This window comes from Marmota marmota, unplaced genomic scaffold (genome assembly GCF_001458135.2).
Source record: "Marmota marmota marmota unplaced genomic scaffold, marMar, whole genome shotgun sequence".
Lineage (NCBI taxonomy): Eukaryota > Metazoa > Chordata > Mammalia > Rodentia > Sciuridae > Marmota > Marmota marmota.
The window spans coordinates 28,933,889-28,946,991 of record NW_026000101.1 but is presented as its reverse complement, the minus strand read 5'-3'; the positions used below and the strand labels follow the sequence as shown (position 1 = coordinate 28,946,991).

Below are 13,103 nucleotides of genomic sequence, written 5' to 3'. Positions count from 1 at the left end.
AGGATCAACAATGGAAAATGTTTTGGAAACACTGCTGTAAACACATATAAACGCATCATGGAAAGCAAAAACAGAAGTAGAAAGTCCTGGGGGTGACATTCAGAAAATTGAAAGCATAATCATTCCTATTTAAGACATAAATAGACCTTAACATATCAAGGGCTTCAGAGAACCTAGAGGCAAAGGTTCAAAATCACCCATCTCCAGCAGTCCAACAGCAACTTCAAGACCCCCAATGACCTGGCCCTTGGCTTTCCTGCTGGCCCTGGTGATGCTCAGCTGTAAGACAACCTGCTCTCTGGGCTGTGACCTGCCTCAAATACACAACCTGGGTCTTGAAACTCCTGAGAAAAATGAGGAGGGGACCTGGATGCTCCTGGAAAAAATGAGGCGAATTCCCACTTCCTCCTGCCTGAAGTACAGAAAGGACTTTGCTTTCCCCAAGGAGCAGTTGGAGGGTGAGCAGGTACAGAAGACTCAAGCTGTTGCTGTCCTCCATGAGATGACCCAGCAGATCTTCAACCTCTTCAGCACCCAGGAGGCCTCTGCTGCTTGGGACAAGACCCTCCTGGACACCTTCCTCACTGGCCTCCATCAGCATCTGGATGACCTGAAAGCCTGTGGGACCCAGCAGGTGGGGGTGGAAGAGGCTCCCCTGAGGGCTGTGAGGAAATACTTCCACAGGATCACTGTCTACCTGAAGGAGAAGAAATACCTGCCTTGTGCCTGGAGGTGGTCAAAGCAGAAATCATGAAATCCTTCTCTTCATCAGCCAACTTGTATGGAAGACTAAGGAGCATGGAATGGGACCTGGTCCAGCAGGGAAATGCTTCTCACCTACAAACACACCTTACCACACTCCCACAAGTTCTGCTATTTCAAAGCCTTTTAATCCTGCTGGAATTGTGACATGAATTCAAGCCAGTTTTGAGACATTTTCAAGAGTTAGGCAACATTGCACTCAAATCTACAGGCACTAGTCTCTTACAACCCTACAGATGTTCCTATCTGTCTATTTAAATATTCATTTAACTATTTATAAAATTTATTTTTTCATAAAATATTATGTATATCTTTATAGTATGATTAATGAAAACAAAACATTGTCTTTATATTTTAACAACTTGTTTTGCATCCCTTAATTTTTTTAACTCTTTGTATTCCTGGAGGAGAATGATGGTTTGTGTAAATATTTCTTTCCCTTCTCTTTAATTTTTATCATAAATAGCAATCGAAATTTTAGTTCTAAATTCTGAATTCTGTGTTGAGTTCATTTTACATACATCATTATTTTTGCATTTTGCATTGCAGCTTAGCTGTAATACTTTTAGACAAGCTGAGATTAACAGAAAAATGAATGAAAATCTGAGTATATAAAAGAAAAACATGAATATCTCACCTCATATGAAGGGAAAAATAACGGGATTTCTCTTACTCTCTCTCCTCCTACTCCGATGGGGTTCCTGCTTAGATATTCTTCATCTCTCACTAATTATGCCAATTCCACCTCTTTTCCCCTGTAGTGATTGATGCTTTCAATACACACAACAGCTGATTTATAAAAACACAAAAGTGGTGCACATTAGTGGGGTACCATATTATGTTTGGTGCAAAGTTTAAATCAGGTTAAACACGCTCATCTCCTTGAACATTTATCATGTCTCTGTTGTGAACATCTCAACATACCTCCCTCCAGCTTTATCAAATGCACAGGACGTTAGTTCCCTATACAGTCACCACATCCTGCATTTGCCCTCCAGCTTCTTGCCCCTTTCCAGCTGTACTGGGGAACCATTGATCAGCCTTTCCCATCTTTCCCCACCTTCTGCTCTCTGTGGTCTCTGGTAAGTGCCATTCCACTCTGAGCTCCTATGAGATCAACTTCTCGTGTGGCACTTGTCTTCCTGTCCAGCTCATTTCACTTTACATGATGATCTCCAGTTCCATCCATGCTGCAGATCACAGCTTTTCATTCTTTTCTCTTGGCTGAATGATACTGCATTGGGCAGAACTGCCTACAGCCCAGGTTCTGCCTCTGATGTTTCATTTGGTGCCAGTTCTCTGATTTGTTGATAACAGTGTCACATGTTTAAGCCTCTTGAAGAACCAACTAAAATCTTTGAGATAATCTAATCTCAAAACATCAATTCTTTATTCTGCCAGGATTTTATTTTCATTTACCATATGAAAAGAGAGCTTTTATTGCTTATTATGCAGATTCTCTGGTAATCACTGTGTTAATAATTATGCACACTACTTAACAATAGTTACATGCATAATCCTAAAGCTATTTACTGTTCTTCTATAACAATTTTAGGAAATAACATGTTTTAACAACCTGGTTTTGTTTTGTTTTGTTTTTTACCTTTTGAAACATTGTTCTTACTATTTTTAAGTCTTTCTCATTTTCTAGTAGAGATGGCTATGTCAAGAATTCTTCTTTATTATTTCCTTTTTTCCTGATTCATTTAAGATTTCTTCTCCATATAGGATAATGATTTTATAAATCTTAAACTCTTAGGGATTAACACAAATACATTTGCAGTGAATATAATAGTCTAAGGCAGTTCCTTCAAAAGATGGAAAAGTGAAAGTGGATTGAAAAATTTCTCATCATCAATATCGAAACTGAAAAGTAAAATTGAGTGAAAACCATTCTTAAAACAAAGATAACCTCACTACATCTATCACTAAAAGACAGCAAACAACAGTTTCGGTGTTTTGGGATTAAAAACATCAGAAATTCAAAATATTAATCAATTGATTATTACAAGTGATATAGAATTCTGCACTTAGTCTAGGTTCTACCTGTAAACAAGTTTGATCCTGAGCAATTCATTAAGCCTCTCTGTGACTCAGTTTTCACAAATGGAAAGTAGGATGAAATATTACTGAAGTTGCATGTATCAAACACACTAAAACTTTAAAAAACACTTAGCCAATTATCCTCCACTGAATGAGGGCTTAACAGTGAAGACTAATTTCTTACTTATTTATAGAGATATGTATAAGAATAACAAACTCATAAATCTCTGTTTTTATTGACAAGGTGGCACAATTTTGAATATTTGAAATGAGAGTTGTACTGGAGAAGACTTGAAATAGATAGACTTGGCACTGAAAGTAAGTCTGATTAATATTCAAACTGTATTGATGGCTTGTAAGCATCTTGTGTAGGATTAGAGTCTAAAACAAATGTTGGGTATGTGTGTATAGTATATCATATTTAATATACAATTGTTGGTAACATGTTATTCACAATATGTATATATGTGTGTGTGTGTGTGTATATATATATATATATATATATATATATATATATATATATTATATATATTATATATATATATATGTACATGTTCAAACAAATATATTTTATTTGTGAATTTTGATGCCTGTGACACTCCCCCTTCCTCTCTATTTCCCTGGATCCTAACATGTCATTCTCATATCACAGTAGTTTCCTTCTCTCTGCTGCAGAAATCCCCAGTGTTTCTGGCATAGTGGCACATTCCTGTAATCCCAGAGGCTTGGGAGAATGATTGCAGCCTCAGCAACCTAAGGAGGCCCTAAGCAACTTAGCAAGACTCTGTCTCAAAAATCAAAAAATAAAAAAGGGCTGGGATGTGTCTCAGTAACTAGGTGTCACTCGGTCCAATCCCTGATACCAAAAGAAAAAATAAAAGCTACAAAGAGTAAAAATGCAACTTTAAGAATGGAATAATATATTTGCATATCATTTGTCATACAGTACCAAATATATGCTACAGAATAGATGAACCTTGAGAACATTATACTAAGGTATACAATTTGGTAAAAATTATTGTTGAAGATTATAGTTACCTAACTCTGTTATAGAGTATTAAAGCTACTTCCCTCACTCTATCTGCATTTAGGTACCTTTTATCCAGCCTCTTTGTGTCCTCCCTCTACCTCATCTTTGTAGTTTCTAGAGGCCTTATTCATTCAACTTCTATATAATCAATAGTTTTAGCCTTGTGTTTGAGTGAAAACATGTGGTATTGGTTTTCCTGGGCCCAGTATATTTCACATAAGATAATGAATGACTTTTGTTCTATCCACATGGCTGCAAATGAGATTTCATCCTTTCATGATTGAACAATATTCCATTGTGTACATATGGACACACAATGGATGCCTGAATGTATATGTGTACACACACACATATATGAAATATATATTCATTTATCCATTGACAGATGTCACAGTTGGTTTTATATTTTGGCTATTGAGAATAGTGTGGCAATAAACACAGCTTTGCAGGTGTTTCTATTACACAATGAGTTTATTCCCTTTGGCTATATATTCCTTAGTGGGATCATATGGGAGTCCTATTTTCAGTTTTCTGAGACATCTCCAAATTGTTTTCTATAATGGTTATATTGATATACATTCCCATTAATGATATGTAAAATTTTGCCTTATATGCATCATCACCTGGATTTATTACTTTTTGTCTTTTTGATAATAGTCACTCTAACTAGATTAAAATGTTATCTCATTGTGGTTTAGATTTCTGTTATCCTGATTGTTAGTGATACTGAAAATTTTTCATACTGGCTGTTTTGTGTCTTCTTTCAGGAAATGTCAATCCGGATATTATGCCCATTTAAAAATGGAATATTAACCCATTGTCAGATGAATCATTTTCAAATATTTCTCCATCCCATTCTCTAGATGATCTCTTAAGTCAGTTGAATGTTTACCTTTCTGTGCAGAATCTTCTTAATTTTTTATAATTCCATTTGTCTACATTACTTTTGTTGCCTGTATATCAAAAATCTTATCAAAATATTTTGCATACTTCCATAGTTTTTTCCCTATATGTTCATCTACTACTTCATAGTTTGGAGTCTTTCTTTTAGGTTGTTAGTGCATTTTGAATTGATTTTTGTAAATGGTGAGAAATAGGAGTTCTGGTTTCATAGTTGTTCATATGTATACCCTGTTTGCCTACCACTATTCATTGAAGAGAATTTTTTTTTCCCTCTAATGTATGCTCTTGCTCTTTGTTGAAGTTTACTTGGCTGTTTTTGTAGAATAATTTCTGGTTTTTCTATTGTATTCCATGGTCTGTGTATCCTTTTTTAAAAAAATAATAACACCATGCTTTTATTGTTTGTTTGTTTTTCCTACTATCATTTTTATACTGCTTTCAGCTTACATTTAATCCACATGTGATCAGCTCTGAGGACAAAAGGGGAGAGTCACAAAAACCAACTCCCAGAAGGCTGAACACTGATGCCAATCACTCCAGCACTCACCTTTTCTGGCAGGTCAGTGGCTATTATCCTCCCCTGAGTGATAAAGATCACCAAGATAATGATCCACTCAGACATTGAAAGACCACTTTCAGAAAGCTGTAAAAGAACAGAAGAACAGTCACTGCTCTTAGAGCCTTGCAAATATTAACTCAGTCCTCTCAGTAACCCTGGTTTATAGAATCTATTGGAAAGAAATATAAATCTGGAGTACTGAACCAAAGATCTAATGTCAATACTCCAGGGAGAGTTGAGACAAGTATGTCTAAAGTACTCATTAAAAAAAAAAAAAAGGAGAACAGGGATGAACGTGGAATTTCTGAACCAAGGAGAAGACACAGCTTGGATAAAGTAGATGAGGGAGTTAAGATAATAAATTTCAAGTTCACATTAGCCAAGTTATGAAACCAGTCTAGGAAATAAATGAATAAATAAATGGATAAGAAAAAAATGTGGTATGCATATACAATAGAGTTTTATGTAGCCATAAAGAAAAAGAAAATTTATGGCATTTTCAGTTACAGGGATAGATCTGGACAACATTGTTAAGAAAAATCAGCCAGACTCAAAAAGTCATGGTTTGTATGGTTTCACTAAAATGTAGAAGCTAGAGAGAGAAAAGAAAAAGTGTGGGGGAGGAATAATTATAATGAAAATATATGGGAGACCACAGAAGTGAAAATGAGGATTAAGATGAGGAAAGAGGGGAAGGAAAGGGGAGAAATTGACCACGTTAAGTTATGAGCACATATGAATGTATCACTATGAATCCCACTATCATGTATAATTAGAATGCACCAGTGTAAAAGACTGAAAAAATAAATGCATAATGATAAAAAAGAAATGTGGTGCCCCAATTGTTGCTGAATGTTCTCAAACGCCTGCCTGTGACCCCGTAGTTCAAGTGCTGTTCACATGTTGCTTGTTTTTTAAAGGAGCTGCATTATGACTAGGACTGAGGGATTCCATGGGTTGCACTGGCCTCCCCTTGCAGGCCTCACTGGAGCAACCCTCCACCCTACTAGTGCTCTGCAGGCTGCTGTGCTCTGTCACTCATACTGGGGACACTGATGTTGTCCTTAACTCTGGGCGAAGATTCTGCTCCAGCCTCCACTTTAGTCACCTCTCTGTGTTAGAGGAAACAAGTGGAATGATTCTAAATCCCAAAATCAGACCTTATAATCTGCAGGAAAAACAAACTCAATTGATGTTGCTTCATTTCCTGAGGATCAGCCCTTATTTCAGTGGACGCTTAGAGCATGTATCTTATCCTTCCATGAATCATACTGGCTCCTGCAACTTCTTCCTATTTTTAGACATGAGCTCTGATGTTGTGAACATGTAAGAGTTGTGTTTTGGGTATAGTCACTTGCTGGTGGAATCAGGACATGGAAATTTCTAAACAGGAGCACAGTTAAGCTGCTGGATTCTTTGGCAGCTCACTGGGAAAAGAAGAGTGGGCAGGTCCCCTTCTGCTTACTGATTCTGTGCCAGGCTGAACATCAATGGGCATTGACCTTCAAAACTTAGGCTTTAGTAGACAGGAAGAGTCAAGCATGGCCATGTTCACATTCCTGGTCATGCAGTTCGAAAAACAGGATTGTCTCCAGGTTGTGCTGTGTTGTGATCCCAGGAGCATTTGGACATTCCTCCTGTTTTTCGGTGCGTGCTCTTAGGTGGGCTGAATGTGCCAGGATGTAAATGAGGTTGGGTGAAGCACAGCCTGTGTCTGCAGAGAGGAACACTTGACACCTCTGTGTTGATTCTCTCTCCCTAGCCCACCCGTGCCCCATACTCCACCCTGCCTCCAGGCTCTCTGTTCTGTTGAATTCATAAGTTAATAAAACTAGGATTTGAAGCAGTATGTGGCTACACAGATTTTCAGAGGAAGGTTATATTATGAAGTTAGACACACAATTTTTCCAAGTTATATAAACAAAAAATGATATGAATATAATGAAAAACTGCATAAAGTGTAAGTAAGTAGCAAGTAAAGAGTGGAAGAGGTTATAATGATTGAAAGATGTCAGCATTCAAAGACAGCCAAGTTCATAAAAAAAAAAAAATCCACATAGCTCTGCTCCTAAGCCAGTTACCTCATAAGGGGTGGACAAGAAAAGAAAGGAAAGGGACCAAAATGACTTCACACATAAACTGAGGCTCTCTAGCCCACCGAAGGGAGGGAAGCAATGGAAAGCTCCAGAATCATCTTAGGGAGAGATTTGAGAGATCCTAGTAAAAGCAAAGCCCCTTCCTTCCCCCTAAGCTTCACAATCACTTCCTGATCCACTTATCAATCTCAGTGCTGTGCAGATTGCCTGAATCCCTCCCAGTCCTACCCAAACAGTGTCCACAGGGTCAGCTGGCTGCTGTGTCCTCTGAAGTCCTTTACTCTCCTCTGTGCTCTGATGACCAAGTCCAGACAGAAATAATACAAGCTCATGACCTACAGAGAGGAACATTAAGGTCTTCCTGCTGGTATAAATTAAAAGGATGGAATCTGATTGTAGGAAGGGATTTGTAGGGACAAGTTGCACTTAATAAAGAGCTAACGCACCATTCAGCAGATTTTCCTGGCTATCTTGAGCTTCACAGTGGATAGGCAGCTCCCCTGCCATGCTCTGTGTCCTGAGAAACTGGAGGTAGTGATCAGGAGGGTCTGTACCATGGAGCAAGTTGCATTCTGATCCTTTGTCTGCACAGACCTGTCCTTTGCTCAGAGGACAGGACCTGCCTGAAACTTGATGAATTTTCCCTAAGATTAAAATGCCAAGGAAAGTAGTTTATTCCAATATTAAAGGTAAAGGCTTTTTCCCCCTAGGTGAGAGACTTGTGCTTTTTTTCCCTCTGGAGAAACAAACTATATCATTGGAGATCAACACTGCTTAAACCCAACAATGCCAGCTCTCCACAGATTTGCTGATATCCTCATCCCTTGTGGCCAGCAGATGGTGATCCTCCTCTATGACTTTGAAATAGCCTTAGAGTACAGTGGAGCTTGCTGTTTCCTTCTATAACATCATTGTAATAGGGACATCCCCTCCTTTCCAGAAACATTCATAATGCATGAACAAAAACCACTCACATAGGAGTTTCTGACAAACTGAGAACTTTCACTCAACTTTTTCTGTCAAATGTGGTATCTGTATTACAAAAGGGAAATTGATGGAAAGAAACCACAAGGGAGGAGAAAACAGCTGTGTGAATATGCAGAGCAGGCTAATGAGGAGTGAAGGAAGACCCCAAGTGGGGAATTCTAGAGGAAGGGAAAATGATTATTGTGATTTCCTAATAGAGAAAAAAATGTGAGCCAGAGTAATAGGGAGGAATGTGCCAGCCATCAGAATAAGCCGGGAGAGTAACATACCTATTACCAGTCAGTTTCAGAGCCTAACGTATCCAGAATGGCCTACAAGCTGTCATGTTCTGACTCAACCTACAAATAAGACTTATCTTCCATGTGAAGAGTAACTATTCTTCAGTCTTCTCTAGAACTCTTCCCAGATTTTCTTTCTTTTTTAAAAATATCATGCTTTTGAAGGTAGTTATTGAGAGAGGTGAGGTATCACTACTCTGATACACATCCTTACATAGATGGTAACCATTATCATTACCCAAAAGTACTTTCTGCACTATGAGGAAAAACCCATGCAGTGGTTGGACTTCTGCATAGATCAGAAACCTGCCCCCAAACTTGTCGCTGCTCTTGTCACACCAGAGTGAACTCTTCCCTGAAAGAGTTTCCCTTAGCCTGCATGCACTGAATGCTGCTTTCTGTTTCCTTTGGGTACAGCTACTATGACATCACATGCAACGGAAAAAGGAGAGCTCTCCAGCAGATGTCTCTACAAAACCTAGATGTTTTAGGGGAACTTCTGCTTTCTACCTTTTCTGCACTGCTTGCTCTTCAGGGAAACCTTTAAGCTGAAACCACAACACTTCAGAAAGCAGCCCTATGTGAATGGGCAGGCAGGTGAAGGGAGAGAATGGCAAGGGTGTCCTGGGAATTCTACCTGAGAGAGGAAGAAACCTGGGATGCTATGGGAATGAGTCCTGGGATGCTGAGGGCAAGGGTGGTAGTGGTGGTGGCATGTGCCTGGGACCAGAATCAAAACGAAACACCATGAGTCTTCTGCACTTCCATGAAAATGTTCATTCCCACTGTCAGGTATTAACATGAGCCACAATTTCCTGAGTGCATGTAAATGCCAGTTCTTTAAAATGAAAAAAGACATTCTTCAATCTTTATAGAACTCATGACAGAATTATAGGCTTTCAGGTTGCCTCCTTTAAAGGTCAGTTAGTCCCTCCTTAGGGGGGAAAGTTGTAAGAATTCTCTGCAAAAACAAGTGGTATCCTCCTAGACAGGAAAGAAAAATAAGAGAATGCCTATATAATTTTAAATCCTGTCTATGGATGATACTATGCTAAGGTCTTTGAAATGCAAGTATTTTTTTAGTGTTTGCAACATATTTTGAACATAAATTTTATGTATAAGAAAACTGTGGATTAAAGTTTAAGTGGGTTGTGCTATATCACACATACACCTAGCAGAATGGAAATTCAATGCCAATGCTTTATTCTGGTTGACAACTGATATTGTAAATAGTTTTGATTCCTGTTATAATTGTTAACTCAATTTTTCTTTGGAATTATACACAACACATTTGCACTTTAGATTTCCATGATTCATGTTACATTTTCAACTGGTTTTAACCAATTTTTTTTTTCAGTTTTTGGGTAATAGATTCACTGATGCATTTTCCTACTTTCAGTTTATAAAGGAAATGTGTCAGTCTTCTTGTCAATGTTGTATTGATTATGTGTACCCACAGAAATTTTAATATGTCCAATACTAGGAAAATTATAAGAAGTAATATAAAAGAATTCTTATCAAATACAACAATATCAGAAAATGAAATGTATTTGAACATGGGTGTAGTAACAATTATGTAAATTAAATAAATTAACAAAGCCAACAATTTTAGGAGTCATTTTCTCATCAGTAATAATAAATATTTTGATGGAAATTGAATAATTTTCTATTTCTGCTCAACAACTCAACAAAATACAAGTAGCTTACTGGTAATCAAAGAATTATTAATTGAAACAATTATCAATTATTTTTGTAAATAACTATGTCATAATTTAAAATAAACATATGTGTTAGTCAACTTTTGTCGCTGTGGACAAAACTCCTGACATAAACAAGTATTAAGTATTTTGTATTAAGAGGCTTCACTCCATAGTCAACTAACTCCATTGCTCTGGGCCTGAGGCAAGGCAGAATATCATGGCGGCAGGGCCAAGCTGCTCAGGTCATTACATCCTAGGAGCAGAGAAAGAACAAGGAAGCATCCAAGTTCAAGATAAACCCTTCCCTTCCAGGGCAGGCCCCCAGAGACCCACTTCCTCCTGTAGGCCCTGCCTCCTACAGTTTCCTCACAGCCCCCCATAGGCCATTCAGATATCAGTTGGTTAATCAATTGATGAGGTAATATCCACATGATCCAATCACTTCCCAAGAGCTCAACCTCTCAACATTGCTGCACTGGGAACCAAGTCTTGAAAACTGTTTGGGGAACCCCTCCTCTCTAAACTTTAACACTATATTAAGCATATTAATATGATTTTCACTACACCAATTACATAAAATCTATCAAAAGTGTATTGAAAACAATGGCCAACTATGCACACAAGAAAGTAATCTACAATCTTTCCAGTTCTACTGTTTTTTCTTCCCCCACGTCAGAGTCACTAACTTCTCTCTTATCCACACCCCTCCTCTCCCTGGAATGATGGCATTTCAGTTGAGCTTCTTGGTTCTTCCTTCTCCATCTCACAGAGAAAATGTGGGGCAGTGGGACCCAGCAAATGGTGCTAAATAAAATTAATCTGCTTTTTCATGTTTACTTATTTCAAAGCCTTTAAAATTTTATACCTTATAAAATTAGTTTATCATTGATATACATAATATTTATGTTCATCTTGACATAATTGTACAAGCATGGTACACAGTTTGCACCAGTTTAATCCCTGATAATTTCCCTGCCCCTTCCTTCTCCCCCCGCCCCTCATTTTCTTTCTTCTACACTACTGATCTTTCTTTCTTTTATTTATAGTTCGTGTTTATTGTGTTATGATTATAAATAAAGGTGAAATTCATTGTGCTACATTCATGTATGTAGATAGGAACGTTGGGTTAGATTCACTCCTCAGTTCTTCCCTTTTCCTGTCGTCCCTCTTCCTTTCTTCTCAATCCCCTTTCTCTATATCACTCATTCTCAATCTCCTTTCTCTACACCACTCATCTCCTCATCTCCCTTTGGATTCCCCACCCCAATTTTCTTTTCTTTTCTTGGTTATTGATTCGTTTGTTTGTTTTTTGCTTTAGGTTCTGCATATGAGATAAAACATCCAGCCTTTGAGTTTTGGTTTATTTCACTTAGCATCATATTCTCCAGTTTTATCCATTTACTAGAAAATGCCATAATTTCATGACTCCATTTTGTGTGTGTGTGTGTGTGTGTGTGTGTATCTCACATTTCTTTATCCTTTCTTCTATTGACGGGCACATAGGCTGGTTTTATTGCTTGGCTATTATGAATTGTGCTACTATGAATTTGATGGCGCTCCTTCCCTAGAGCATGCTGATTTTAGATGTTCTGGGAATACACCCAAGAGGGGATTACTGGATCATGTGATTGTTGCATTCACAGTTTTTTGAGGAATCTGTAAACTGTTTTCCACAGTGATTGTACTACTATGCAGTCCCACCAAAAATGAACAAGTGTACCATTCCCTCACATTTTTGCCAGCATTTATTACTATTTGTATTCTTGACAATTGCCTTTCTAATTAAAGTGAGATGACATGTCAAGGTAGTTTGGATTTGCAATTCCCTGATTGCTAGAGATGATGAGATATTGAACATTTTTTTTTTTTGGTTGATCATTTGTGTTTCTTCTTTTGAGTAGTTTCTCTTTAGTTATTTTGCCCATTTATTAATTGGGTTATTTGTATTTTGGGTATTCATCTTTTTACTTCATTATATATTCTGGAGATTAATCCCCTGAGGAGCAAGATGCAAAGTCATTGAAGGCTCCATCCCTGGTAGCAAGAAGAGAGAATATAGTCATACAAAAAGAAGAATGAGAATCTTGGCAGGAAAAACCTTGAACTAAGGACTCAAAATCCAGTGCTTTTCAATCTAAAGTACTATTCTAATTATTGCATGCAAAATCTGGTAGTCAAACTGGAATGGAGTCCATTTTCCCATAGAAATAAATGGAGATAAAGGAAGGAAACACTCATTTACTGTGTTTGTGTGTGTCAGTGTGTGTGTGTGTGTGTTTGTTTGTTTGTTTAGACCTGAAAGAATGGAAGAATAAAGGTCAGTAGTTTTTACAACCATAAAGATCCACCTGAAAATATGGAAAGTCTAAGACAGAGTTTCCTCCATTTCTGTGCTCATTTTGTCCAATCATTTTCTACCACTGCAAATATGTTCTTTTCTTCCAACATCTTTTCTTTTGTTTTATCCTGACATTTTCAATTTATTGGGCCCACTTCTCCAAATAAGTTTATAAAATGAACCCAGCAGCAAACTTTTCTCTTTTTTTCTAATCTTTTATTGATTTCATTTTTTTTTAAATACACGACAGCAGTGGAATGCATTGCAATTCTTATTACACATATAGAGCACAATTTTTCATATCTCTGTATATAAAGTATGTAAACTTTTCCAGGCTATAAACAGGAGACATGAAGCAACTAGGAAGGCAGTTGACCCAGAGCCTTTTGTCATCTCAGTCCTCCACC

At 37.6% G+C, this 13,103-nt stretch overlaps 1 protein-coding gene across 1 annotated transcript; it reads left to right on the top strand.

Annotated features, from left to right (window-relative positions):
* The first annotated feature begins 235 nt into the window (after window positions 1-235).
* LOC107147930 (interferon alpha-5-like) lies at window positions 236-754 on the top strand. The gene has a single exon (XM_015492529.1). The coding sequence runs from the start codon at window positions 236-238 to the stop codon at window positions 752-754; it is 519 nt and encodes a 172-aa protein (XP_015348015.1).
* The last annotated feature ends 12,349 nt before the right edge of the window (window positions 755-13,103 follow it).